The sequence below is a fragment of the Sceloporus undulatus genome, chromosome 3 (assembly GCF_019175285.1).
Source record: "Sceloporus undulatus isolate JIND9_A2432 ecotype Alabama chromosome 3, SceUnd_v1.1, whole genome shotgun sequence".
NCBI classification, from domain to species: Eukaryota; Metazoa; Chordata; class Lepidosauria; order Squamata; family Phrynosomatidae; genus Sceloporus; species Sceloporus undulatus.
The window spans coordinates 214507368-214534820 of NC_056524.1; the positions used below are offsets into that span (position 1 = coordinate 214507368).

Below are 27453 nucleotides of genomic sequence, written 5' to 3' on the forward strand. Positions count from 1 at the left end.
GTTCTAGATCTCTGAAGTATGGATCGTTGATTGTAGTTCTGTAGCTTGTAGCTTCTAGCAGAACAACAATTAATGATACCACTAATCCACCTCTTTCTGAAAACATACTAGTACTGAAATTAAAGTGAGTTACAGCTGAAGTGGCCTGTCCTCATGAAGCTCAGGGGCCACTCACTAATCCATAAGAGGATGTCTTCCTGTACAGATTGCTAAAATCATAGAATCATAGAGTTGGAAGAGACTGCATGGGCCATCCAGTCCAACCCCCTGCCATGCAGGAAATCCAATCAAAGCATCCCCAATAGATGGCCATCTAGCCTTTGCTTAAAGACCTCCAAGGAAGGAGACTCCACTACACTCGGAGGAAGTGTGTTCCACTGTTGAACAGCCCTTACTGTCAGGAAGTTCCTCCTAAGGTTCAGGTGGAATCTCTTTTCCTGGAGTTTGCATCCATTGTTCTGGGTACTGTTCTCTGGAGCAGCAGAAAACAAGCTTGCTCCCTCCTCAATATGACATCCTTTCAAATATTTAAACAGGGCTATCATATCACCTCTTAACCTTCTCTTCTCCAGGCTAAACATCCCCAGCTCCCTGAGTCATTCCTGATAGGGCAAGGTTTCCAGGCCTTTCACCATTTTAGTCGCCCTCCTTTGGACATGCTCCAGTTTCTCAATGTCCTTTTTGAATTGTGGTGCCCAGAACTGGACACAATATTCCAGGTGGGGCCTGACCAGAGCAGAATACAGTGGCACTATTACTTCTCTTGATCTAGACACTATACCTTTATTGATGCAGCCTAAAATTGCATTGGCCTTTTTAGCTGCCGCATTGCACTGTTGACTCATGTTTAACTTGTGGTCTACTTGGACTCCCAGATCCCTTTCACATGTAGTTTCATTCAGCCAGGTGTCCCCCATCCTATATCTGTGCATTTCTTTTTTCTGCCCTAGAAGTGGGAACTATTTTCAAAATGGGATGTAATTTCCATAGCAGGACAAACTTCTATGTAAAGTGCCATCCTTCCTGGAATCTGTATATGTGGCATTTACACTAAGCCTGGGAGAGAAGAGAGGGCTGGAAAATCTGGTCTGTTTTGCTGACATTTCCATTCCTCTTATGCAGGTGACTCAGACATTGAATTGGTTGGTACGGATGACTTCTGAGCTAGAGACCAACATTGTGGCTGTAGAGAGAGTGCACGAATATACAGAGGTGGCAAATGAGGTATGGGGATATTGTGGTCAATGGTCAGTATCTGCTGGTAAGTGGGTTGTTGGAAGATCCCATTGTAGTAAGAGATTCCAATGAAATAGTTTCAAACAATTCTTCTGATGCCTCCTGCAGGCAGCCTGGGAGACATCACAGAGGCCACCCTCAGACTGGCCCAACAAGGGAGAGATCCGTTTTGTGGACTATCAGGTGCGGTATCGGCCTGAGCTGGAGCTAGTTCTTGATGGGATCAACTGTGATATCAAGGGCACTGAGAAGGTGAGATTCTACAGGAAGGTAAATGAAGCTCTCTCAGACATTGCTGAGAATAGATGATGCCACATGTGAGAAGTGCATACAGAGAAGAAAAATGTCAAGTGGAAGATAGTAGGCAGGGAAAGGTTGGCTCTCTCTTTTATTGCTGGGCCAATTTCCCATTGACATGAAAACCTCTTGGGTTTTCAGCTCCCAGCAGCTATTTTCTCAGTTGAAAGCACATAATAATGCTACCAAGTCACCACAGCTAAGCAGAGCAAGAACAATGATACACCATTCTGTCTAGCTAGTTAAATGAAGAAAAAAGAAATAGAGGTTGTACCAGGCACATAATAATCAGAATGCTGTCCTTTCAGGTTGGTGTCGTGGGCCGAACAGGAGCTGGGAAATCCTCACTCACTAATTGTCTCTTTCGCATCCTGGAGGCAGCAAGGGGAAAAATCCTGATTGATGGGCTTGATATAGCAACCATTGGCCTTCATGATCTGCGCCAGAAACTCACCATCATCCCACAGGTAAGAAAGCCAAAGGTGGTGGTGGGACCAGACTTTGGCTGGTCAGAGCTGAGTACTGATATAAGTTGAGTACAGTGGTGCCTCGGGTTACGAAATTAATTCGTTCCGCCGCCGCTTTCGTAACCCGAAAAGCATTCGCAAGCCGAAATGCCATAGGCGCTAATGGGGAAAAGCCGCGATTTCGTGCGAAAAAGCGCCGAAAAGCACCAAAAATTTTTTCGTAACCCGAAATAACCTTCGTAACCCGGAACAGTTTTTTTTAATGGATTTTTTTCGTAACCCGGAAATTTCGTAAGGCGGCGCATTCGTATCCCGGGGTACCACTGTATTGACTCTAAACTCTATCTGGAGAAGGCAGTAGGTGGGATGGGGATGGGGTGTTCTCTTTTTGACTTAGTACTCATTTATTTGGAGCAGCTGGTGAGATGATCATTCTCCCAAATATCTACTTCTGAATAGAGTTGTTTTGTTTCGTATCCCCCCTGTGGCTTGCCTATTTCTGAGGAAACATGATCTATTGCCAACTGTCATATTAAAAGACACTAGGGAAGACCTTGGAGGGGAGAAGTAGTAATGACCACACCCAATGAAGTACACATTGTTAATTCTACTTGAAGTGAATTAGACTGTAAATCAACAAACATTCAGCAGCTTCTATCGTTTTGTATTTAGTCTAATCATAGAATCATAGCGTTTGAAGAGATCACAAGGGCCATCTAGTGGGCCAACCCTTACCATGCAGGAAGACATAATCAAAGCACTTCCAACAAATATCTATCCAGCCTGTTTAAAAACCCACATTGCCTATATAGCCTCACCCATCTCTGGATGTGGCCCTCAAGTCCATTTCAAACTTGAAATTCAACCTTAAGGTCACAATGAATATTCACCCATCCTAATTTTTAGCACAGTGGTCTTCAGCGGGCAAAAGTAGGAATAGAAAGAGGCAAGTGTGTAGGGCTCATCCTGAGATGTCTAAACCATCAAAGTAGATACAGACACACTGCATATTCATCACATTTCTTGTGAAAGAATGTCCTAGAGAGCTGAAACTACAGCTTTTGGATCTCAGACATGGAAGGTGGTTAAAAAAATTCTAACCATTTAATCTGCAAAAATGAAAGCAAAATTACAGCTCAGCTGGTCTCCCATTCAACTGTACTATCTTAAGCATCTTGCATCCACACCTGCAGGATCCTGTTCTGTTTTCGGGGAGCTTGCGCATGAACCTGGACCCATTCAACCAGCATTCAGATGAAGAAGTCTGGCATGCTCTGGAGCTGGCACACCTGAAGTCTTTTGTGTGCAGCCTTCCTGAAAGACTGTCCTATCCAGTGAGCGAAGCAGGAGAGAACCTAAGGTATAGGAGGGTAATGCTGGAGTACCAAGATACTCTTAGTTGTATAGGCTGCTCTTGCCGCATCTCATGACCCATCACAGCCTGGCTTAAGTGAAAGCATGATCTGTGCAGAGGTTCATCCCAATCTTCTTCTTGCCATGGGCTGTCCATTTAGCTGCTAAAAACAGCGATCATTTTGTTTCCACAGTGTGGGGCAGAGACAACTGGTTTGTTTGGCACGAGCCCTCCTCCATAAATCCAAAATATTGATTCTGGATGAAGCGACAGCAGCTGTGGATATGGAAACTGATCACTTGATCCAAGAGACAATCCGGAGTGAGTTCGCTGACTGCACTGTGATCACCATTGCTCATCGGTTGCACACCATTATGGATAGCAACAGGTAACATACGTGTGCATGTTTGCGTATACACACCTGATCGAGAAAGATAGTGGGTGGGCCCTTGGTATCTGCTGGGTTTTTGTTCCAGGGCCCCCTGTGGATACCAGAACCCATGGATGCTGAAGTCTCATTGACTACAATGGCATAGTATGGCCTTAAAATACCTCACTTCCCCTGAAAAGTTGTTTTTCATTTTGCAAGGTTTTTTCCCCTTTCATCCAAAAGTTTTTTAAAAGTTCTTTCCCTGGCCAAAAATGGCTCAGCCCCCATCCCAAAACATTGTGAAATTGCCCCGTATACAATTGGGAGATGGAGAGCACATCTTTTTGGAAAAATTGGGAGGTTGCTGGGGCCTCAGTAGTGGTTGGCATGATGCACTTTCCCCACCCTGATGTAAAGCTTTCAAGCCAGCTAGCTTTCTGAGACAGGCAAACAGAAAAATAAGTGGACTGAGTCCACAGAAATTAATGCAAGAAAATTCTTCCTCCCAGATAAGTCTCAAAGGTTTACTGGCCTCTTTTGTGTGTTTTTATAGAGTAATAACTTGATGCAGTAATGCAGCACAAAGATACATGTCACCAATGTTTAGAAATAAGTTGGTTGCTTACTTAGGATGATAACATATAAGTCCTCTAGAAGCAGTATAAAATTTGCAGAAGAAATCTTTTTCATCCCTGGGAAACTAAATTCATTTCTTACCATACTGTCTTTCAGCCACAAACACACAAACAACAAAAAGAATCATAATAATTTCAGTAAAGCTTTTAACTGTATTTGGCACTTATGACAGAACTTTACACTGCTATAAAAGCAGATCTGGAAAGGAAACGATGACCTCATTATATCTGTTTTATAGTCAACAAGCCATAAAGAATTGGAACATAGCAAAACAGGCAAAGAGCTTCATCAGCCCCACCTTTTGGCATAATCACAGGGCCTGTGCTTCCCACTCAGTAGTAGTTCATCAGGGCAAAATAAAAAACAAACGCCACACACTTGTGGTAAGCTGATGATCTTGAAACATTAGCAATTGGCTCTAGAAATCCAACCTAAAATCTTGGATTCACTGACCAATGAATGACTCCAATAAAATTGATAAATGAAATGATACAATCAACCTTTAATCATCCGTGACATTGTTTTCTATTAGGAGCTGACAATCAACTCCTGTAACTCCTGTTCCAGAAAAGGCTCCAGCATCCATCATGGGTAGTCAAGTGCCTGCTAGAACAAAAGCAAAGGAGCTGCCAAATATAAAGGAATGATTTCTACATATGCAAAGTCATGTATCTTTGTAAATTAAAAGTTTAGAAAAATACACACAAGCTTAGGGATGAAAACCTTGTAGGCTTACCAAATGCCAATTGCATAAAGAGCTCTCTCTTTTCATGCAACTGAACTGAAATCTACTCTCTTATTCTCTAGGGTGATGGTCCTTCAAGCAGGGAAGATTGTGGAGTTTGACAGCCCTGAGGAGCTGCTTCAACAGCAAGGCACCTTTGAAGGAATGGCAAGGGATGCTGGCATTGTGGGAACATTTAACACTCCCCTATAGAGAGCTTGAAGCCAAAGCAGCAACATGAAGATTCTCTATATTGTATATATCTCGTTGCAGCTGTTCTGGACCTGCCTTGATTCTCTGTGACAATTCTGTGATTGTATTGACAATGCCACTACACTTGGAACATCTTCAGAGATCATTCGTTGGTATGCTGCAGCCACCTTACTTACTTGGCCCTGAACCTGCAGCTGACAGCAAGTCAACCCTGATTCTGTGGAGAAGGTGCAGGTTTGCTACCACTTCTTCCTGTCAGGGCTACCAAGGATAATTTGAAGCTCAACCACCTGAGTTGCTCCCTTGTTTCAGGATTCAAACCATGTTCCTAAATCTTTGAGGGTGTTTAAAATATCCATATAATTCTCCATGCTGCAAAGGAAGATTGAACAAATAGGCTGATTGCTGTGTACAGTGTACCTTTACTGTTCTGTTTGCACTTCTAGCCTGATGGGTCTCCGGGAAAAGGGCCATAACTCAGGCGATATATCATATACTTTGTATGCAGGTTGCAATCCCTATCCTGGTTAGGAAAGAATTCTCCCTGAAGCCCTGGTTAGCTGCTGGCAGTCAGTTGACAATAGTGGACCAGGAACAGGTGGCTCTACAGGGACCTTTCTGACCATGTTTCTAAAGCTTATTTGGAGCAAATGGGATGAAGTGCTTCAGCTTAGGTGCTATATTTCAACTGAAAAATGTAATAAAAGTGGTGATAAATATTTGGGGGATCCTTCTCTGAAACAATCCAGTCCTCATGGCCTTCCTATGTGCCTGCTTTGCTGGTTGTAGGATATTTAAGGCTTTCCATGAACAGGTTGAACTTGGTCTGGATTCATCACTATTGTGTGGCTTCTCTCACAGTGATTTGGGATGATAGGAATTAAAGTCCAGCACACAACTGAGTGTTCCCTAGCTCCTCACAGTGCATTTCCAGTTCCAAACCAAGGTTCTGAAAGAAATACTTTTGTCTAAATCATGAAATCTGGTTGATTAATAAGGGGTGTGTACTCTTCCAAGAGCAAGTTTCCTTCTAGTGTTATCAGCTGTAGTTAGGCTGGCAGAATAAATAACAGTAACCCACTCTTCAGCCACAAAGGCTCTCAGAGTGTATTGCAGATTGTTAATTTGACAGTTTCCTGCACTCAGGTTTACAGTCTAAAAAGACATGACACAAAAGGAGAAGGGAATGGCAGTGGGGAAGGGTATCAAGCCCAGCAGATATCACCAGTTCTTTTTTCTTTCCAAGGCCAGGGCAGCGGCAGATTATTATTGTTTTTTAAAATGTATTACTGGCATCAGCATTTTTGCTTATGTCAAAATGAGAAGGGGAATACAAACACAATGACTTTGCATGTATGAACACAAATAATTTCAGAAAGAGAACTTTTATTTACAAAACAGTAGCTCAAGAGTATCAAACAAAATGCAGCTCTTACATTCGGAGTCTTTTCTCTCAGCACAGGAATTCATTCCACCCCTGGCAATTTTGACTGGTACCTGAAGGCCAGAACAGTCCCAGCAATTTACAGAGACGCTGCAGCATCCAAGGGCTATAATTCTGTTGGCTGGCAAAACTATGCTAGATTAGACGGTGGTAGCATCTAGGGTAAAACTGATGTAGGTGCTGCAACACCAGGATTGGGAAGACAATAGCAAAAGTTCAGGCATAACTGAACTTTTTTGGTCACTGTAGAGGGAGGAATTTCTCATGTAATGCCCAAACTCCTTGCAGGATTCATCTCCCTCCTACACACCTCAACAGTCATTTCGCATCTGGTGAAGAGTAGGGCATGGGGGGGGGGGCACCAGAAGTGTTCAGCTATGTGCCTATAGCCAATCACAGGACAAAGGGATCCTTCAGAAACTTTGGCGAACCTAGAGTAGTTACTGTTATTTTTTAGCTGGCTGTAAGTGTACAGCCAGATCCATCTCCCATGACTGCCACTCGTCACCAGCTGTAGAGGTGGGCTACAGGTGGCAAGTGGGTCCTGTGGGACAGAAAAGGGAAAACATGTCATAGTTTTGCCTGGATGAAAATGTAGTAAGTGTCCTGATACAGGATCTCTATTCCAAACTGCTTGCGAGCTGGCAGAGCAATTTTCTTTGGCAACTGAGATGGTTTTCTCTGCCCTCTGCCATTGTGCATCACTCCCAAAAATATCTAGTGCAGCAACTCTGCACCCAACATTATTCTGTCCTTAGGAAAAGAGACTTCTGTCTTTCTCTCTGCCCTATATGGGTCCAGCCACTCTTTCATGAAGGTCAGATTGATCAACAGCTATTATTGTGATTGTTAAATGGAAACCAGTCAGTTGAGTACAGGCCTTATAAAAGTTGTTGTTGTTGTTGTTGTTGTTGTTCTTCTTCTTCTTCTTCTTCGGGTGGCTCTACAATTTCCAGAATCTCCCAATGAACATGGCCACCCCCAGATTACAAAGAAGAATTTTTTAGAAGTTTTGCTTCAAAGACAGTGTTTTTCTCAATACCAGTTTCTGGGGGATAGAAGGCAGAAGTCTTGTGGACTACTGGTGGGCTGGTCTCACTGGGAGAACAAAATACTGACCTAGCAGGGCTCCTGTTAGGATTTGAACTGGTGCCTATCACATAGTTTAGCATTGGTCAAATGCCTCCTTGCTGCATCATCTCCAGCTAGTCTGCAACCCTGTTAGTCAAAGGGAACTAAGGACCTCCCACAAGGAGAAATGAACTTCACCCAGCACTGATGAAGGGAAGAAGAGACTGCTGCTCAGGCCTTGCAGTACTGCTTCATAAGGTACAACAGTAGAAGGCCAATGGGAGCACCTCAATTCATCATTACTGGAAATGTCACTCCCTATCTAATATATCCAAATCTAAACCATCAGGGAAGAACAGGGGAGCAAGACTGAGCAAGACTTTCTTCCTCTGTCCATTTCCAACAGTGATTAAGGCAATGGATTCTGGCACTGCCAGATAGGCATCTCACGTGTACTCTGTCTTCCGAATGTAACTGGATGGCACATAGCCCCGCTTCCCAAGTGCCTCTGCCAACCACCACTCCTGATTTCCAGTGATGTCTTCAAACTGCAGAATCTTTAGTCTCTGATTGGCTGTTACACTCAGTTCATTTGAGTTCCTTCCCTTGAAGGTGTAAACAGCATAATAAACCTGGTAGCACAAAGGACGGAAGGGAAGTAAGTGGCATGAAAAAAGGACAGATTGCGACCTTTATCCTGTACCAACCAGAGACCCTAGAATCATAGAGTTTGCCATCCAAGTCCAATCCTCTGTCATACAGAAGTACACAATAATAATTTAATAATTTGTTTTATTTATATACCGCTATTCCAAAGATCATAGCGGTGAACAGCAAGTAAGCTAATTAGCAAGTAAGCTAATTTGCCCCCAACAGTCTGGGTACTCATTTTAGTGACCTCTGAAGGATGCAAGCCTGAGTCGAGCTTGGGCCCTTTTGCTGGTCTTGAACTCGCAACCTTGTGGTTTTGAGTGAATGGCTGCAGTACAGGCATTTAACCACTGCACCACAATAAAAGCACCCCTGACAGATGACCATCCAACCTGTGTTTAAAAACCTCCAAGGAAGGAGAATCCACCACACTCCAAGGGAGTGTGTTCCACTGTTGAACAGCTCTTACTGTCAGGAGGTTCTTCCTAATGTTGAGCTGGCATCTCTTTTCTTGTAGTTTGCATCTATTCTCTCGAGCAACAGAAAACAAGCTTGCTCTATCCTCAATATTATATTCCTTCAAATATTTAAACTGAGCTATCATATCACCTCTTAACCTTCTCTTCTCCAGGCTAAACATACCCAGCTCCCTAAGTCTCTCCTCATAGAGCCTGGTTTACAGACCCTTCATCATTTTGGTTGCCCTCCTCTGGACGCGCTCCAGCATGTCAACAACCTTTTTGAACTGTGATGTCCAGAACTGGACACAGTATTCCAGGTGAGGACCTAAAGAATATGTCCAAAGTTTTTGTATTTAATTTTGTTGTTGGAGATTTGTTTATAATCACACATTCTATAATTCAGTGCTATTAAGGATACAATCAAACAAAACAAGTATGTTTAGAAGACAACTTAAGAGACTTGAAAAATAATTAAATGTATCAACAAGAGGAATAACAGCATCCACTCAGATTAAAGGTTTCTACACCTTAATTGCCCCAGTCTGCCTGAATAAAAGGCTTTTGCTTGCCAGGAGAAAGATAACCATGAGAGGTTCAACCTAGTGTCTTCATGGGATGAGTTCTAAAGCTTGGGAGTAGCTACCAACCCCATTTACTAACTGTGATTAATTTGATGGAACAATTCAAATTGAACTTCAAAAACTCCATTTCAGATCAGACCTTGTCTGTACCAACCAGTCAACTAACTCAGAAATGACTTGACATCAAAAGAGACTGAAAGGGAAAGATGTTACATACTTCCCTACTCACCTGGTTTCCTTTACACTCACTCCTCTTCATCCTAGAGTTACTGCCCTGCAGTGAAAGTGCTTCTCTAGTCTTGGGTCGGGGTAAGTGACCATTGTGAGGATCAGGGTTATTGTAGCGCCGTGATGCTGGAACAAGGCGGGATGGATGTACTGTCTCCCCTGTGGGGCCCACCTGGGCCTGGCAGGCAGCATCCACCTCAGAAGAAGCCTGCAGAGAGTGGATCAGCTCCCCCTGGAAGCCAGAGTCTGGTGGAGTCTTCTGGGGGCTACTCACAGAGGCATTACCTAGCGTGCTGCTTGGAGTACTGCTGCTGCCATGGGAGGAAGAAGAGCCACTGTGCTCAGATTCACTAGAGGAATGACTGCCCACGGAGGCATCTGAGTGGCTGCATCGCGGGTTGTAAGGCTTCAGGAAGGAGCTGTACACAAATCCTTTTGTCACTGTGAGGATGGGAGGGAGAAACATCACATGTATCACATGAATCTCAAGTTGGGGACAAGAGGTCAGAAGGTGGAAAAGTTAAGTTTCTTTGGACTACCACTCTCATAATCTCTCCCATGTTGGAATTCTGAGTTATAGTTAAAAAAAAACACTAACTTTTTCAAGCTCTGAAAGAAGCAGGCTCACCAGGCACCCAACAGATTTGTATTTACCTCCATTGTCAATAAGCCAGCGGTTCTGGCTGCCCATAGGGTCTTTCTTCTTGAGGACACCCACCAGGTCTCCTTCCAGGAGGGACACATCCAGCTCTTGAGCTGCGTTGAAGTTGCGCTCGGCCTGGAAAAGCTTGTCAGGGGAGTACCGAGCCAGGAGGGCTGCACGCAAGTCATCTGACTGCAGCATGTAGCTGGGCTACAAAGGAAACAATGGCACTGATGAAGAGGAAGGGAGTACTGTGGTAGCCATCCATCCATACTTCCCTCTTTGCCCTGACCATCTCATTCATCAGACAGGGTGAATGCATTGTGAATGCAACAGGCCTTCCTCTATCTGTGCTAAATCAGACCTTGAAAATGTTACAGCTTACTCATAAGTTTAAAGTCTAGACAAAGTCAGAGCAAAGCATTTCAAGGTTAACAATAGGGAGTAATGAATGACTGTAGATAGGAATATTAACTATATTCTTTTCTTTCCCTCTCTTTCTCTCTTTTTTTTCTTTTTCTTCTTTTTCTCTCTTTTCTTTACTTCTTTTTTTACACCTTCGCTCACTTGTGTAAAGATATGTGTGAGATATGAATGTTTTACTGTGTTTTTAAAATGCATGCATATATATATATATATATATATATATATATATAAAATATGAAAATGTTACAGCTATTACTACCATAATCACCCAGACAGCATGGTCATCATGTGGTCTGGGAAATCTGAGAAAAGTAATTGTGATGTCCTGCCAGGACTGATTGAATTTTCCCCTGCATTTTCTTTCACATTGGTTCAGGCGATAGATTATTTTAGTGTAGGAAAGTTCATTGTATTAGTTTGTGGAGGAGCTGTAGGATTCCCCTGCATTATTTCCAGGTTTGGTTTGCCCTTTCCCAGCATTCTCTGTTGTAGCTGGAAGCCTTTAGTTTGGAGCAGTCTTTGCTGTGAGCAGGCAGAGAGCTGTCTTTTGGTGGCAAACAGGCCCAGACAGCCGGAAAGGGCATTTCTTACACTTTAGCCATTTTAGTTACCAAGTTAGCCATTTCAATTACCAGATCTCAGCCAAATTAGTTACCAACAACAAGTGAATAAAGAATTCAGGAGCTGAAAGACCCTGCACCAGCTCCATTGAGTGAGGAGAGCAAACCGACATCAGACCCTGAAAGATGACATCCGGAAGATTGCTGAAACTGTAAAGTACCTTTTGTTTAGAGCTGGGGAGGAGAAAACTCTTTATTTTGTCCTTTAAATTAAATTTCCCCCCTTTTGAACTTTACATTCAGCTTCAGAGCCGTTTTGGGTTGAAGAGTTTGATCTCACCAGGATACCGGCGTTGCACACCCAAACCTGCCACCACCTTTAGTTGGGTGTGTCTTCACAGTAATCCATAAAGGTTCATGCTTCTTTTTTTTTTTTTTAATTTTGGTACATTAATAATACCTTATGTAATTGTACATTAATACCGTGTATTCCGTACATCTAAACCTTTTTTGATTTAACAAATTTTAACAGTTCTTTCTCTGTACCTTATTTTTTAGTATATTTTCTTTCCCTCTTTCCCTCCCCCCTTTACCCTCCTATCCCCTCTGTAAACAGTTTTATTCACTTGGCTTATTTCATGAGCCACATTCTGTTAGTATTCTTACCATTCCTGGTTTTTACCACCATCGTATTTTTCCATGGTTTGTGGATTATTATAGGTATGTTCAGTACCATACCCCTTTCACTTTTCACCATACTACTTGGAGTCACTAGGTTCAATATTATAATATTAACAGTGTTATTAATATTAGATTGCTTTGTCATCCCTTCAATTATCTAGATAATTATTAGATAACTGTACCAGTTATCCTAATACATCTTCCAGAGTTCTACTCTGATCATTTACATTATGACCAGCGCTTGTTGCAAAAATCTTTAAGAATTGTCCACTCATCACATCTTTCTTCTATCCATTTCCCTCTTAAATACATCGTAAGCTTGTCCAATTCTAGCATTTCTAAACTTTTTAAAAGCCACTCATCTACCGAGGGAATCTCACTAAGCTTCCATTTTTGCGCGTAAACCATTCTTGCTGCTGTTATTAAATACAGAATAATTTTTAGGTGTTTCCTTTCTTCCTTGTCTTCAACCATATTTAAAAGGAAAGTTTCAGGCGTGAATCTTATTTGTTTTTTAAGCAAGTTCTGCAGTGTTGTATGTATTTTCTTCCAGAGTATTTTAGCTTTTGGATACAACCACCACATATGATAAAGACTTCCTTGATGTGGTGGTTGTGTCCAAAAGCTAAAATATTCTGGAAGAAAATACATACGACACTGCAGAACTTGCTTAAAAAACAAATAAGATTCACATATGATAAAGACTTCCTTGATTTTGCTGGTCAATGACCGAATAAACTTTATTACATTGACTTCCTTGATTTTAATGTTTCTAAGCTCTGAGCCAGAAGACTCCCATATTTGTTGCTGCACTTTCACCTGCAGAGGAGAGTTTTCCATCCTTGCCCCCACAGTGCTCACCATGCCCAGAAGTGGCTGCCTCCGTGCAGACTGGCGCTCCAGGCTCTTCCTCTCAAAGGGCTTCTTGGTAGCAGGGACGCTGTCTGGGAAAAAAGTGAAGACCTGCAGCTGCTGAAGGACTCGACTGTGCTCTTCTTGGAAGATGGCGACCAGATTCCCCTCTCTACCAACCACTTTTAGCAGCTAGGAGGGAAGAAAGTCATTTAGTCAAAGGAGTAGAAAAACATGGAGCCAGACTAGGATCATCCCAACCGCATTCTGCTAAAATATGGGCCAGTATGAAGTATGCACTACAGACCAGTATGAACCATGTATGGATCATGGATAACAGGATGGGTAACATGTGGCTCTCCAGACATTGCTGGCTAATGCTGATGACAGCTGAAGTCTATCAACATCTGAAAGGCTACCTGTTCCCCACCACTGCTCTAGGAAAAATTCAGGAAAGGCTTCCCAGCAGCAGAGATAACTTATCCTCTGTTCCACATTTATGGGAAAGTAAGTATGAACAGTCAAGTCTTAAGTCAGTCAGAGCTGAAAAACCATTGAAACTCTGCCAAAAATTTTGAAGGTTGATTCCCAGAAGCTCCAGCCAACAATGCTAAGAAATAATGGGAATTATTGTCCAAAACATCTGGAGGACCAAACACTCTAGCCATGTGCTAGATCACACTTTGTCCATGGAGCCTTCTGTTTCAGAGGACTGGTAGAGCACACACTTTGCATACAAAAGACTCCAGGATCTGTTCTTAGCATCTGCCTGAAACCCCAGAGTACTGCTGACAGGGGTCAGCAACTATGCTCCTTCTCTAATGTTTTTGGACTACAACTCCTCTAATCCTTCACTAGTAGCTCTGCTGCCTATAGCTAGTGGGAGCTATAGGTAATAAACATATGTAGAGCCATAGTTTCCCACCACTAGATTAAAGACCAACCATAGCTTCTTATGTCCAACCACACCTCCCTTTTCAGAATTCTTGCCATTTTTCACATGCCAATGCACAAAGGATGGACTCATGGGAAAGAAGAGAATAAACAAATCAAAACTGATGTGCCCACCAACCCTGACCAAAAGATGGGATGTCACAGCAGAGCCCAAAGTTGAATTACCACACCATAGTGAGAAAGGAGCAACAAATCTGAAATCTCAACAAACAAGACTCAATCCACTTAGCATAGGATGGGCAACTTGTTACCCCCCAACTGTTAAATGAATCAATTGAAACTTCCATCATCCCTGATCTGGTTAGGACTGATGGGAGTTGTTGTTCCTTTGGGAGGATGGCTACCCCTAACTTAGGATGTAACCCTTCCTCCCTACCACAGGTAGGATGTGATCCTTTTGAAAATAAAAATAAAGCTGGTGTGGACAGAAATCAGGTAAAGTAGTGTGGTTCTTTTTGCCTCTTATTTGCCATGAAAAACACCAGTAAAGCTGGGCTCTCTTCCTCATCCTGGCCTCTGAACTTACCGAGAGCAGAGGTTTTAGTTCCTGCAGTGCCAGCCGTACAAAGTCACAGTGAGCCTCAGCATAGCCACGCAAGCAGCTGGTAAATAGCTCCTTGGCACAGCACTGGAATTTGGGCAGTTCGTCCAGGAGCTGCGTGTTCAAGGCTTCATAATTGTTGCGTGCTGACTGCAACTCTTCTAAGGTCCGCTTGTCCTTCAATCTCTCGGCACGCTCCGTGCAAGTGTGGAAATCTAACAGCTTGTCAAAACGCTTTTGCACAAGTTTGTGAGGTCCAGCAAACATGTTCAGCAGCTGACTGAGTGGCGAGATCACGAGCCGCTCTGTTCGCTCCTTCTACAAGGTTCAGGACAACAATCAGACCAGTTTAATACAACATATGTTCCTCTCCCATTCCTGTAACACTATTAATTTCTCAAATTACATTGGGGAAAAAGAAATGCATATGAACAAGGAATTCCTCACTTCTCTGCAAAAAAAAAAAAAACCCTTTTTTTAAAAAAAAAAAAAAAGAGGGAGGAAAAACATTCACTACTGTCCTGGCTATCTTTTGAGAGAGAGAAAGAGAGAGACTTTCTTGTCATTACTCTTCTACTTCAATTATTTGAACGCTATAGCTGAGATCTTACAATGAGGATTGTGTAGGATAACCCATGACATGTGGACTTATGCTTTGACTATGTAGATAACGCTTATGTTGAATGGAAATATTATGCAACCAAATGTACAACACAAAAAAAATGCTTCTACTAATTTTAGTAGAGGCAGATGCATATGTACAGGCCCCAAATGTGCACTGAATGAACAACTTCATTTCCATGAGCTTGAACTGAATGTGGATGCTGAACATTGGACTAAATTGCTCAACTGTTTCTGTACATCCAAGAGTATTAAAAGAACTGGCAAATGTAATATCGGAGCCATTGGCAATAATCTTTGAGAACTCCTGGAGAACAGGAAAAGTCCCAACAGACTGGAGGAGGGCAAAGTTGTCCCCATCTTCAAAAAGGGGAAAAAAGAGGATCCCAACAATTATCATCCAGTTAGTCTGACATCAATACCAGGAAAGATTCTAGAGCAGATCATTAAACAGAGAGTTTGAACATCTAGAAGGCAATTCCATAATCACAAAACGTCAACATGGGTTTCAGGGAAACAAGTCATGCCAGACAAATCTGATTTTTTTCTTTGATAAAATTACCAGCTTAGTAGATGAAGGGAATGCTGTGGATATAGTATATCTTGATTTCAGTAAGCCTTTGACAAAGTTGCCCATGACATTCTTGCAAACAAGCTTGTAAAATGTGGGCTAGACAAGGCAACTGTTACATGGATTTGTAATTGGTTGACCAGTTGAATCCAAAGGGTGCTCAACAATGGCTTCTTTTCATTCTGGAGAGGTGACCAGTGGGGTCCCACAGGGCTCTGTCCTGGGCCCAGTGCTATTCAATATCTTTATTAATAACTTGGGATGACAGAATAGGGGGCATACTTATCAAATTTGCATATGACACCAAATTAGGAGGAATAGCTAATACCCCACAGGACAGGATCAAAATTCAAAATGACCTGAATAGACTAGAAAGCTGGGCCAAAGCTAACAAAATGAAATTCAATATGGAGAAATGTATGGTGCTGCACTTAGGGCAGAAAAATGAAATGCACAGATATAGGATGGGGGACACCTGGCTGAATGAAACTACATGTGAAAAGGATCTAGGAGTCCAAGTAGACCACAAGTTGAACATGAGTCAACAATGTGATGTGGCAGCTAAAAAGGCCAATGCAATTTTAGGCTGCATCAATAAAAGTATAGTGTCTAGATCAAGGGAAGTAATAGTGCCACTGTACCATGAGGAACGACTTAGGTTGCTGGGGATGATTAGCCTGAAGAAGAGAAGGTTAAGAGGTGATATGATAGCCCTGTTTGAATATTTGAAGGGATGTCATTAAGAAGGGAGCAAGCTTGTTTCTGCTGCTCCAGAGAACAGGACCCAGAACAATGGATGCAAGCTCCAGGAAAAGAGATTCCACCTCAACATTAGGAGAAACCTCCTGACAGTAAGGACTGTTTGACAGTGGAACACACTCCCTCGGAGTGTAGTGGTGTCTCCTTCCTTGGAGGTCTTTAAGCAGAGGCTGGATGTCCATCTGTCGGGGATGCTTCGATTGAGATTTCCTGCAAGGCAGGGGGTTGGACTGGATGGCCCTTGTGGTCTCTTGCAACTCTATGATTCTATGATTCTGTAGGAGAATGTATGCATGTGCAAGACTTTAACAAAATTCCAGCTAAGATTCCAACTGCTTAGCAGTTTCCTCATCCCTACATTTTGCCTCCTCCTGACTTCCCTGTTTCTCAGGATGACTTTTCTCACATTTAAATATGCCTTAGTCCAGCTTCCCTCAATTTAGTGCCTGCCAGATGTTCCTGATCACAGCTTCTATCAGCTTCAAACCACACAATGTTCAGGAGGGGTGGGGGGACTGTAGTCCAAAACATTTGGAGAATGTCATGATTTGGAAATCTGACTGGTCTCTTCCAACCAGATCTTTTTCAGAGGGGAGGGGTCTGTTTCTCCAGAAAACAAAAAGGGATGCAAAGACCTCACTCACAAAATCAGAGAAGAGTTGATCACTGATGAGGCGATGGACCTTCTGAAACTGCTCCAACTCAGCGCTGCCTTTCTCCATGCACAGGTCCCACATACTGAGTGCTGCTGTCACTTTTACACAGGCTGACTCCTGAAGACCAAAACACACATACACATAATTCTGAACCTCTGCAAGTCCAGTCACAATCAACAGACCGAGTAGGGAAGGACTGGTACTGGCTAAGGGGCAAAAAGTAACCCACAAGTCTAGCCAATACCATAGGCACTTGTGATGCCACCTGTCAGCCTCACAAGACAGTTCAGACTCCAACCCTTCAGACTTACCCGGACATGCTGAAGGTAAAGGGACAGGTCCCGGATAAAAGATTTAATCAGCCGCTCTTGCATCCGGAAATTCTTCTCTGTCTCCTCAAAAGCCTCATCCTTGAGCTGCAACAAAAAGAGGGGTAGATAGTGGGAAGCGAGACAGTCAACAGGCCTTGCAGCCTCTGAGAGCACTAAGCCTTCATATTCCTTATGATTAATCTCCAACAGGAGATGTGCAACTTTCAGCTGTTGCTGGGCTGAAATTCCTATCAGTCCTAACCAGAAGAGCCATGATGAGAGATACGGAAAGTTGTAATCCAACATCTTGAGAGCCACCTAGCCTCCATCCGCAATTCACAGCCATACATGTCTTGGCTAGCTCTTTATATACCTGAGGTGCAAAACCCGTGAGGTGCTTGAGGTGGCTGCTGACACGATTGGACTTTTTGATAATGGAGTGGAAGTTGAGCTTGGAGATCTTCTCAATAAGGCTGTCATCATCTGTCTTTCTGTATTTCAGCACTGAAAGAGAGTGTGGTGGGAGGTACCAGTCAGCACCAGTGTCAAAAAGCAGCCATTTTTCCTAGGATTACTCTGGATCATTTCCTTCTCAGCCTGTGATCAATCTTCTGCTACTACTTCCTAGTATCACCCCTGCATTATTTATTAGGCAAGACCAGCATGGGCAGGGTTATGTTCAAACACAGAATAGGATGGCCTGTCCCTTTGGAAAATGATTAATCCTCCTGCCAATTAAACACAAGTGGGTTTAATTAATTGATTATTAACTAAATATGTCAAAAGGATTACATAAATAATAAAATACAGACACATTTTATGATATTTACGCCTAAGTAACCTGGTGGCGCAGTGGTTAATTGCCTGTACTGCAGCCATTCACTCGAAACCACAAGGTTGTGAGTTCAAGACCAGCAAAAGGGCCCAAGCTCGACTCAGGCTTGCATCCTTCCGAGGTCGCTAAAATGAGTACCCAGACTGTTGGGGGCAAATTAGCTTACTTGCTAATTAGCTTACTTGCTGTTCACCGCTATGATCTTTGGAATAGCGGTATATAAATAAAACAAATTATTATTATTATTAATGGCTATTTTGAAATAGCATGCAATGGTGCTGATTTTATTTAATGTTCATGGACCAGGATGGGATGTTTTAGTGCCCCAGAGTCATGCTGTGTTGCGAAATCCACACAGAATGAGACCTACAGTATAGGCATTCTGTGTCACTGTCACCTAAAGAGCTGTGAATAATCCATCACTTGTGATATACAATTTTCATTTTACAGACAAAAGTGGCTGGGGCAAACATCCCCCCCCCCCAAACATATCTATTGCTTTTTACTACTGGGACACTTTTGCATTGCAAGAACAATAACACAAAGTCTCATTCCATTTTTTTAGTGAACTATGATGTCAAAAAGCAGAAACTGGTCATTGAGTGCATCTATGCTGTAGAAATAAAGCTGTTTGATACCACTTTAAGTGCTGTAGCTCCATCCTATGGAATCCTGGAGTTTGTTCTTTTATAGTCTAGCCTTCTCTGCCAAAGAGTGCCTCACAAAACTAAAACTTCCAGGATTCTGTAGGATGGACTCATGACAGTTAAAGTGCTGCCAAGTTGCATTATTTCTACAATGCAGATGCACCCATTATGTGAGCTGCATTTGTTGTGAGTACAGTGGAATCCCCAGTGATTTCAGGACATACTACATCAACCACAACTATGACCCTATGACTACATGACAATTCTTATTGGGATCAGAAAATATCCCACAAATCACTCAGTGCAAACTTTACAAAAATCCTAAAGTATGGGTAGAAATAATGACATTTAATACTACTGTATTAATACGCTTGTTGAACTGTATGGTGGGGGGAGGGGTTGTCACAGGGCATCTTGGGAAGACTAGTCCTGAAAGGTGCCTAGGAAATGGATTAAAGAAATAAAAGTGAATTGACTTTTTGCTCCTAATCCCACCATCCATTAAAAGATGGCACACCTTTCTCTGCCTAACAGCTTTTCTGCACCAACTCCACAGCTGTTGTGCTCTACCTCCACACTCCAAATGTGGTAACCTACAAAGAGATACTGTACTCTTGGTTGCATTTCCTCTTTCCCACATGGCTTGCTTGCCTCAAGCAGGTGCTTGTGCTCTTCCTTCCACTTTCCTAGAACCCACATCTCCTCTGCCCCACAGCTCACCAAGGTCCTTCCGACGTTTGCACTCGTTGATGTTGCAATTGATCTCTTTCACTGCCAGGACAGCAGCTGCCAACGGAGCGCGATCAGGGTGGGACTCGGGTGTTGCGCTCAGGAGCTCCATCAGCAGCAGTGGATAGCGCATTACACGCTGGACAGGCTTGATGAGGAAGGAGCCCAGGTCGATGTAATTAGTACAGCCCCTGAAAAAGGCAGGGGGAGTAAGCACACAAAAGGAGTGCACAGCATCATGGCCTACCGACATCCTAGTTTTCTTTTCAGAAAGGCATCACCCCACTCCATCAAAGCCAATCTCAGCCCAAATGTAACGCAGTACGTCCAAGTCAATCTCTGCCTCCAAAGCCATCTTTTTCACCATTAAAGACTATGGCACCAACCACTTCCCAAATTCAGGCAGATTCATCTTCTTCTTGACAGACTGACAGCACACCTCTCTTCACTAGTTTCATCTTAACAACTACACTAGCTATCTAACCATGCCTCAGTCAGCCAACCAGAGAAAGCCAACACAACTATAGCTGTTTGCCAATGGTGCTGATGATCTCTGCAACTCATCTCATTCCTGCAAGAAACCCCACCTCCCCATTACCAACCCTCCCCCTTGTTACTTCCCCAGATAAGGATATGCACATGTACCCAAATAAGCAGCTAATAGTATTAAAAGGATTCTTACCATTCACTATATAGGCTCCTGGCAACGACAGAGTACCGGCAAGGGGGGGACAAGAAGAAAAAGCAGCTGATTAGAATGGATCATACTATCTCCAGCTCCTTTTGGCTCAGAACTTAGAAAGGTTACTTTGGATGACAAATCACAGAATGTCCCAGCTAGTACCAGGAAACAGTGGGAGCTGTTGTCACATATAAAAAAAATTATGTTTCCATGCTCCATTCTACAGTGGTGCCTCGGGTTACGAAAGTAATTCGTTCCGCGGCCGCTTTCGTAACCCGAAAAGCCTTCGTAAGCCGAATTGCCATAGGCGCTAATGGGGAAAAGCCGCGATTCCGTGCGAAAAAGCCGAAAAAAGCACCAAAAGTTTTTTCGTAACCCGAAAAAACATTCGTAACCCGGAACAATAATTCCCTATGGGATTTTTTCGTATCCCGAAAATTTCGTAACCTGGGTATTTCGTATCCCGAGGTACCACTGTACTTATAAGTGGCTATCTAAGCAGCATCCTAGCCATGGCCTGAAAAACTCAAATCACAGATATGACTTGCTATTCAAAAAAGGGGGCTTAGATTCATACTTGGCACAAGTATACACCTATGGAGGCAGAATCTCAAATTCTGTCTCAGCAGAATCTAGTGTAGTTCAACAACAACCAACAAGTATGTAAAGTCAAAGGCTTTCATGGCTGGCATCCACAGTTTTTTGTGGGTTTTTTGGGCTATGTGGCCATGTTCTAGAAGATTTTCTTCCTGACGTTCTCACACAGTATATATATACTCATTTTTTCCAGGCAAGCATTCTCTGAAGATGCCAGCCACAGATGCTGGCAAAACGTCAGGAAGAAAATCTTCTAGAACATGGCCACATAGCCCAAAAAACCCACAAAAACTAACCAACAAGTATGTTTCTCAGGAGCTTAAAAATTACTTTTGGGACTATCACTCCAAGAATAGCTGTGGGAGGTGCAATCCAAAACAGTAACTTCCCTAAGCTCTCGGTTTTCCATTTGAAAGGAGTGAAGGAATGAAATGGAAAGCAATTCAATCCCAACCAGCTCATCCTGTCAGAGCCTGGCTGTGGGGAGAGAGGAGAGAAAGAGTCAAGGTTACCCTTTTACCTGAGGACCTCCAGAGATTCCTGGAGATGCTTCTGCACCCTCTCATCTTTCTCATAGGCCTCCAGCAGTGCAATGGCCTCATCATGGTTCTGGCAGTACACTTTATACACAGCCTCCAGCTCTGTCTGAAGTGCCAGGAACGTTGGTCCTTAGGAAGGGGTGTCAAAGAGTCAGTGCACATATGTTACTCTTGTCAAATTTTTATATAGTTGATGTAACTGTAGATATTTGTTCCTTGATCTCTTCCTTCCTAGGAAGATCTCTACAGTGGTATGAAGCCTTCCTTATTGTGAATGCATCTACAGGGTGGGGTTAGGACCCAAATCTTCCTGCTGGATCAAAGGCCTGTCTAGCCCACAATCCTGTTTCCATCAGCTGCAAATATAAGGGGAATTTGCCTGACAAAACGATTTTGTCCAGGGTTGTCATGTGGTATACATTTTGTACTACATATCATTGCTTTCTGTGGATTTAGTCCCACACTAGCTAATGGTTGGAGATGTGTCCTAGCTCAAGGGTCAAATTCAATTTCAGAGAAATTCTTGAACAGCAGGTAGAATTAAAAATATTCTTGTTGCCAGTATTTAAGCCTTAGAAGATGTATTTCAACCTTTCAGATGGGGGTGGAGGGAACTCTGCAAAGGTTGGGAAGGCCTCAAATTGATAGCACCATTGGGAAGGGAATGCAGTTATCTAGGACCCAAAATGGATGGGCCAAAAGATGTGGCTTTTGGCTGCTTCGGGGGCATGGCGTACAGATGATGCACACTCCCGGATCAGCCAGAAGCCGCTCTGAGGCCAGCTAAAACGGCTTGAAGAACATAGAAAAATGCTCCTTGACAGTGGCTCATTTGGGACCATGGTGGTGGCCCGTTTTCAGAGCAGGCTGTCTGGTCACTGCAGTCCCCAGCTGATCGGGGGGCCAACTGTGGCTAAAAAGGCCAGAGGTCACTCCAAGCCGCCCGTCTGTTTCAGCCCTAGGAAAGCCAAGAAGGCTGAAATAGGCCCCAGTGCCTGAGTATCCCTGCTTCTGCACTAAATTTAGAATGCTGGTAAGCTAAAGAGAGATAACTATTCTCCTTGTGTCCAGCCATAGGGAGTTCATTGGAATATCTCTAGTTATTCTTATTCTCTAGACCAAGGATGGGGGAAGTAAGGTCTGCATGCATCCATGGACCCTCCTTTTGTAGCCTCCAAACCTCTCACTTACTAAAAATAAAATAATAATAATAAAAAAAATCAGCATGATTTTTGGACATTGGCCTTTTGCAAAAGACCCCTCCAAATGTACAAAACCACATGAAAACACCCCCCAAACCTTTCATCACTCTCATGTTTTCATCATGGTCCCTCTCAAAATGGGGACCAGAAGTGATACAACATCACTTCTGATTGTCATTTTGAGAAGAACTCTGACAAAAAATGGAGTTACTGTGAGTCACTGAGGAGGGGAAGTGCAGTTTGCAGGGGAAGAATGCAGTTTGGCCCACCCCTGATCTAGACTCTAGAGTACAATGGCCAGGTTTCCTCTTGTGATGCTCTAGAGTAGTCATTCTCAGCCTACCAGGAACTTTCCCTACAATGGCCCATGCTGACTGAGACTTCTTGTAGTTCAACAACAGCTGAAGCCCCCGTCCCTAACTGCACTGACCCAGACCATGCAAAACAATACCTTTCATTCTGTCAGTCTCCTCAGCCAATTCCCATCACAGCAGCTAATATCTGGCTTAGAATTATAGGAGTTGTAATATGACACATGTGAACAGTGCCAAGCTGGGGAAGGCTGGTCCCTGCTACCCTAACCAGTATCTTGCCCTCTTATTGCTCCTTATTCCTGGGCTCAGACATTTCCAAAAAGATCAGCTTTGGATGAAGCACATACCAACAGCATCAGCAGCTTCCAGGGTGCTCAGTAATTGCTTTGAGAAGGCAATGACCCCATAAATGTTCCCAAACAGCCCCTCGCAGTCTACCTGTGGCACCTGGGAGAAAGCAAAGAAGTCTTAGGTAAAATAATGCTTTTCTTCACAGTTCTTTTTCAGCAAAAGAGAGGCCACATGCTTAGCCCTTGAAGGAGTTAGTATACAATAGCTTTCCCCTTCATTATTTACAGATATAAAACAGTGCTGAAGAACAGCAACGAATTTTCCTGCACCCAGTGACACTCCAGTGTATGCACAGAATGGAATCACTATTGCTAGTAGGTTGGACAACAGAGAATTGGCACATTATTTATTTATTTGGAGTATTTATACCCTACTCTTCAGCCACTAAGGCTCTCAAAGCCACTTATAAATTGTTCATTAGACAGTTCCCTGCCCTCAGGCTTATAATCTAAACTGTTCTACAACTCCCACAACCCTCTAGTGAGTAGAGCTAGTTGCCACACTGGTTGGAGGATTCTGGAAGCTACAGTCCAAAAATGTATCTTTTTTCCAAGCTCATGAAAAGAGCCCTTCCAGCCAAGCATCACTTATACATTTTTTTTCCTGTGTGCTCATCCCATATTCCATGGAACAGCATACATAAGTACTTGTATTTCTGCATTACATGTTACATTTACATTTTATATTGCCCTTCCTCCAAGGAGCTCAAGACAGAACAAATGCCCCTTTCTCCTCACAGCAACCTTGCAAAACAATGGACCCCAAAGTTTGTAGACAAGTGGAGATTTGAAATCTGGTGTCCCTCACTGAAGCTCAACACCATAGCCTAAAGTCTATGGAAGCTTACATATACTGATGAACTACTATACCCACGATCTCCATCAGCCAGGCTAGGTGATCTGATAGGAGCTGGAGTCCAACAATATATACAGAACCACAAGTTCTTTAGCCTGGTTCTATTTGCTAGGGAATCATAGTGGAGTTCTACATGCGGAATTCTTATGTTGCATATGCTTATATAGGATCTCAGCCAATGGATCCTAATATCACCAAATTATGTCCCATCTCCAGTGAAGTCAATAGAATGTCTACTGTCTAGCGCCACAGACTCCCTACCCCTGTTTCATGCCCTTCTTACCTGTGCTTCCTGCAATGGCACTAGCACTTTCTGCACACACATCTCAAGGTCTCGGATATAATCCCTCTCTGTCTGCAGCAGTTCTTCAATGACCTTTGTCCTCTTTTCCAACATCCTCTGCTCTGGGTTTGGTGTTGTGGTTGCAGCAGTTGTAGATTCCAGGGATGCCGGTTGGGCAGAGAGCAGTGTCATTTCTGAAAGAGAGGGAAAGACAGTTAGAACTAGGTTTAGAGCCAGCAATCAGTTTCTTATATAGCAGCAGTAGGTAATTTGCAGTTTCTGGGTCAAATACAACCTACAGATGACCAGCAGTTCTCCTCATTGTTAGCATCAAGGCAATGAGAAACTGCCAGAATCACACAAGTTACAACACCCACGTTTCTGGCAGCCTCTCTCTGACCCAGGTCAGGGCACACAGTGGTATGTGTTTTACTGTTAAGGATGAGTATGTTGGCAGCAGCAAGGAAATGAAAGGGAGGAGGACTGGTCCAAGACATTTTGCTGCCTGACGCAGAAAAGAAAATGTTACCTCGCCCCCAGCTCTAAAACAAGTGGCACTGATGGACAAATTTACAAAGCAAGTATGAAGTAATCAGATTATTTCTGTAAGACGTGGCATAAACTAATTGCCTATATAATCAAACAAGGTCAACAGTTAGCCTCCCACTTCTCACATGGATCTGTGCAAAGATGCATTATGATGAGCACTATATCAAATAACAAATCATTTGTTTCATGAGGTATCACAAGTGCATGTTGATAGTCATGCTATAAGAAGTGATGGCAAGCTATATGCAAAGTCTGTTAGGAAAGACGGTTTTGCAAAATGCAGAAATAATAACACCAACCACCACCACCATCCAAGTCTGGTGGCACCTTAACAATTAAGATTTGTATTACAATATGACCTTCTGTGGATAACTGGCCTTTTCATTAAATGCATGAAATGCGATCCAGAGGTTCAAGTACATACACAGTACACATGGTTAGGAATGGGAGTGTAGGCAGTAAGGAAGCAGGGAATTTAATTCAAACAATACTAACAGTGAAAATTGTTAGATGTTGGCCACTGACGAAACTGCTGCAGATATCACAAGCATAAGTAAGCTGATTATCACACCCAGCATAGTAAGAATTTTGTGAGCTATAGTCCATGAAAGCTCCTGCTTTAATAAATTTCTTTGTGCCATAAAATTCTTTACAGATTCAGGCAATATTAGATTTGCTTGCTACTAGTCCAGTTATGAATAGCTCATTTAAATATATCCATTTTATGCACTGCAACCATATAAATACAAGTAGAACCACAGCTTGGAAGTTATATTTTTGTACTACAACACCCAGTGCAACTGGATAGGAATACAAGACCACACCACAGGTACATTATCAAGGAGGCCACTGGCCTGAGTTTGCAAGATCTGAGCAGAGTATTTGATGAGGGAGGGTCTTGGAAGCATCTCATTCATAATGTTGCCATAAATCAAAGCAGACCTGATTGCAAATAACAATAAACAGTATTTATCACACAAAAGAAGAGGGCAGTAATAGAAAAGTAGCACTTTTCGTAACCCAATCATTGGCACATTGAACTCCGAGGTAATTTTCAATACATATTGGGGAAGTTATTCCCAGGGCCAGACCTAGTATCACACAGAAGGAAACACAATATCTCAGGCAGGAAATGTTGGGAGGAGAGCAGAGAGCAAAGGTAAGGTGCTAAAGAGCAGAGATACATGTACTACATGATCTATCATACTTCCCCTAAGATCCTCTCTATTCTCCTGCATGGTGGAGTATGCTGATTTGTTGCCAGTGCTGAAACAAGTCCAGCTTCCAATCTGGCCAGTTTCTGTATATGCAGTGGGATGGGAGCCATCTTGTTCTTTATCTCAGCAATTAAATACGTTGGACCAACAGTGGTTACTCCCAAGCAAGCATATGCAAAATTACATTTTCAGGTTCAAAAAGAAAGAACTAAGAAAATAAGATTTTCTTCTGAAGTACACAAGTCAATAGTTTGTACTGAATCTATAGCTCGCAGTCATACATAACTGGAAAAGGAAAACATAACTGGAAATACTTACACCTTCTTTCATGTGACTTTAGAACATTATAATATCTCAGTCAGAAGTTAAATAGGGCAATATTTGTTTTCAGATGTATTTGACTTATTGAACTCCCTGTTACCAGAAACAATAGTAGGAATAAAATGATTTTTTTAAAAAAAAAACTAAACTTGTTCTAATAGCCATGTGGGCTGAAAAATTCTGGAAGTTGAAGTCCAATAAAGTAACATTTTCAAGCTCTGGCCAAGAACTGTAACTGGGAATTTCAATGCATCCTTCTTCAGAGTGTCTCAGAATATTACACCTGCCAGAGTTTGTTCAGCAAATACAGTAATATGTCCATATGAAATGATTCAGTTCTTTGGAGTGATTCAGTTCTTTGAAAGCAACTGGATAGTTAGCCATCAAACCAGTGAGCCATCCAGGAAACTGATCTAGAAGCTTCACTGGTTTGATTCAGTTAGGGCTTATCTATACATACTGAAAAAATCCAGAAGAACCCCACAATTCCCCAATGTGTAACAAGCCCATGTTGTCTACACAACACTGAGTTTAATTTGGAGTACACAGCCACACACTCGCTGCCTGTGAAGTCACCTCGATGGAAGATAGCAGAAGGAAATCCATTTTATTCACATTATTTCCAGCCACAATTGTGTGGCTGGTATTCATTATTTTTTTCTCCCATCCATGGGGGTATGTATGTACACGTTTCCAATTTTGTTGTTACACACTCCTGTGCTACCATTAGTTGGTGGGAACACACAGGAAACAAGTCCAATTTCCTGCACTCAAATTCTTACCATCATTTGCAGACTTTTTTGTATTATGGCAAACACTGTGGTTTGTCTGGCAATTATTGGCCAGCTGCAAACCAGTATTGCTGCACATGTCTGGTATAAGCATGTACTGAAGCAACGCATGAGAGAGATGTGAAGCATTTCCATACCACCATTTTGATGGGTGTTCAAATCCTTCTTTGGTGGTAGCATCAGTCAGTATCATTCCTTGTAGATTCTGACAGGCTAATTTTTGGTGGGTGACC

At 42.7% G+C, this 27453-nt stretch overlaps 2 protein-coding genes across 4 annotated transcripts in view; one reads left to right on the forward strand and one right to left on the reverse strand.

Annotated features, from left to right (window-relative positions):
- Window positions 1-6016, forward strand: part of ABCC2 (ATP binding cassette subfamily C member 2) — a 63697-nt gene extending 57681 nt beyond the window's left edge. For all 3 annotated transcript variants that reach the window (XM_042457818.1, XM_042457819.1, XM_042457822.1), the window contains 6 exons: window positions 1123-1224; window positions 1345-1488; window positions 1842-2000; window positions 3194-3360; window positions 3548-3742; window positions 5168-6016. In XM_042457818.1, coding sequence (XP_042313752.1) covers window positions 1123-1224; window positions 1345-1488; window positions 1842-2000; window positions 3194-3360; window positions 3548-3742; window positions 5168-5297 — 897 coding nt within the window. In that variant the 3' untranslated portion in view covers window positions 5298-6016. The remainder of the gene's footprint in view (window positions 1-1122; window positions 1225-1344; window positions 1489-1841; window positions 2001-3193; window positions 3361-3547; window positions 3743-5167) is intronic.
- A 647-nt stretch (window positions 6017-6663) lies between these two features.
- LOC121925551 (dynamin binding protein) overlaps window positions 6664-27453 on the reverse strand; it is an 88137-nt gene continuing 67347 nt past the window's right edge. Inside the window, 13 exon segments of the mRNA XM_042457823.1 lie at window positions 6664-8444; window positions 9735-10174; window positions 10388-10586; window positions 12905-13087; window positions 14376-14708; window positions 16986-17114; window positions 17309-17413; window positions 17682-17812; window positions 19511-19710; window positions 20202-20219; window positions 21319-21466; window positions 23201-23300; window positions 24343-24536. Coding sequence (XP_042313757.1) covers window positions 8259-8444; window positions 9735-10174; window positions 10388-10586; window positions 12905-13087; window positions 14376-14708; window positions 16986-17114; window positions 17309-17413; window positions 17682-17812; window positions 19511-19710; window positions 20202-20219; window positions 21319-21466; window positions 23201-23300; window positions 24343-24536 — 2366 coding nt within the window. The 3' untranslated portion in view covers window positions 6664-8258.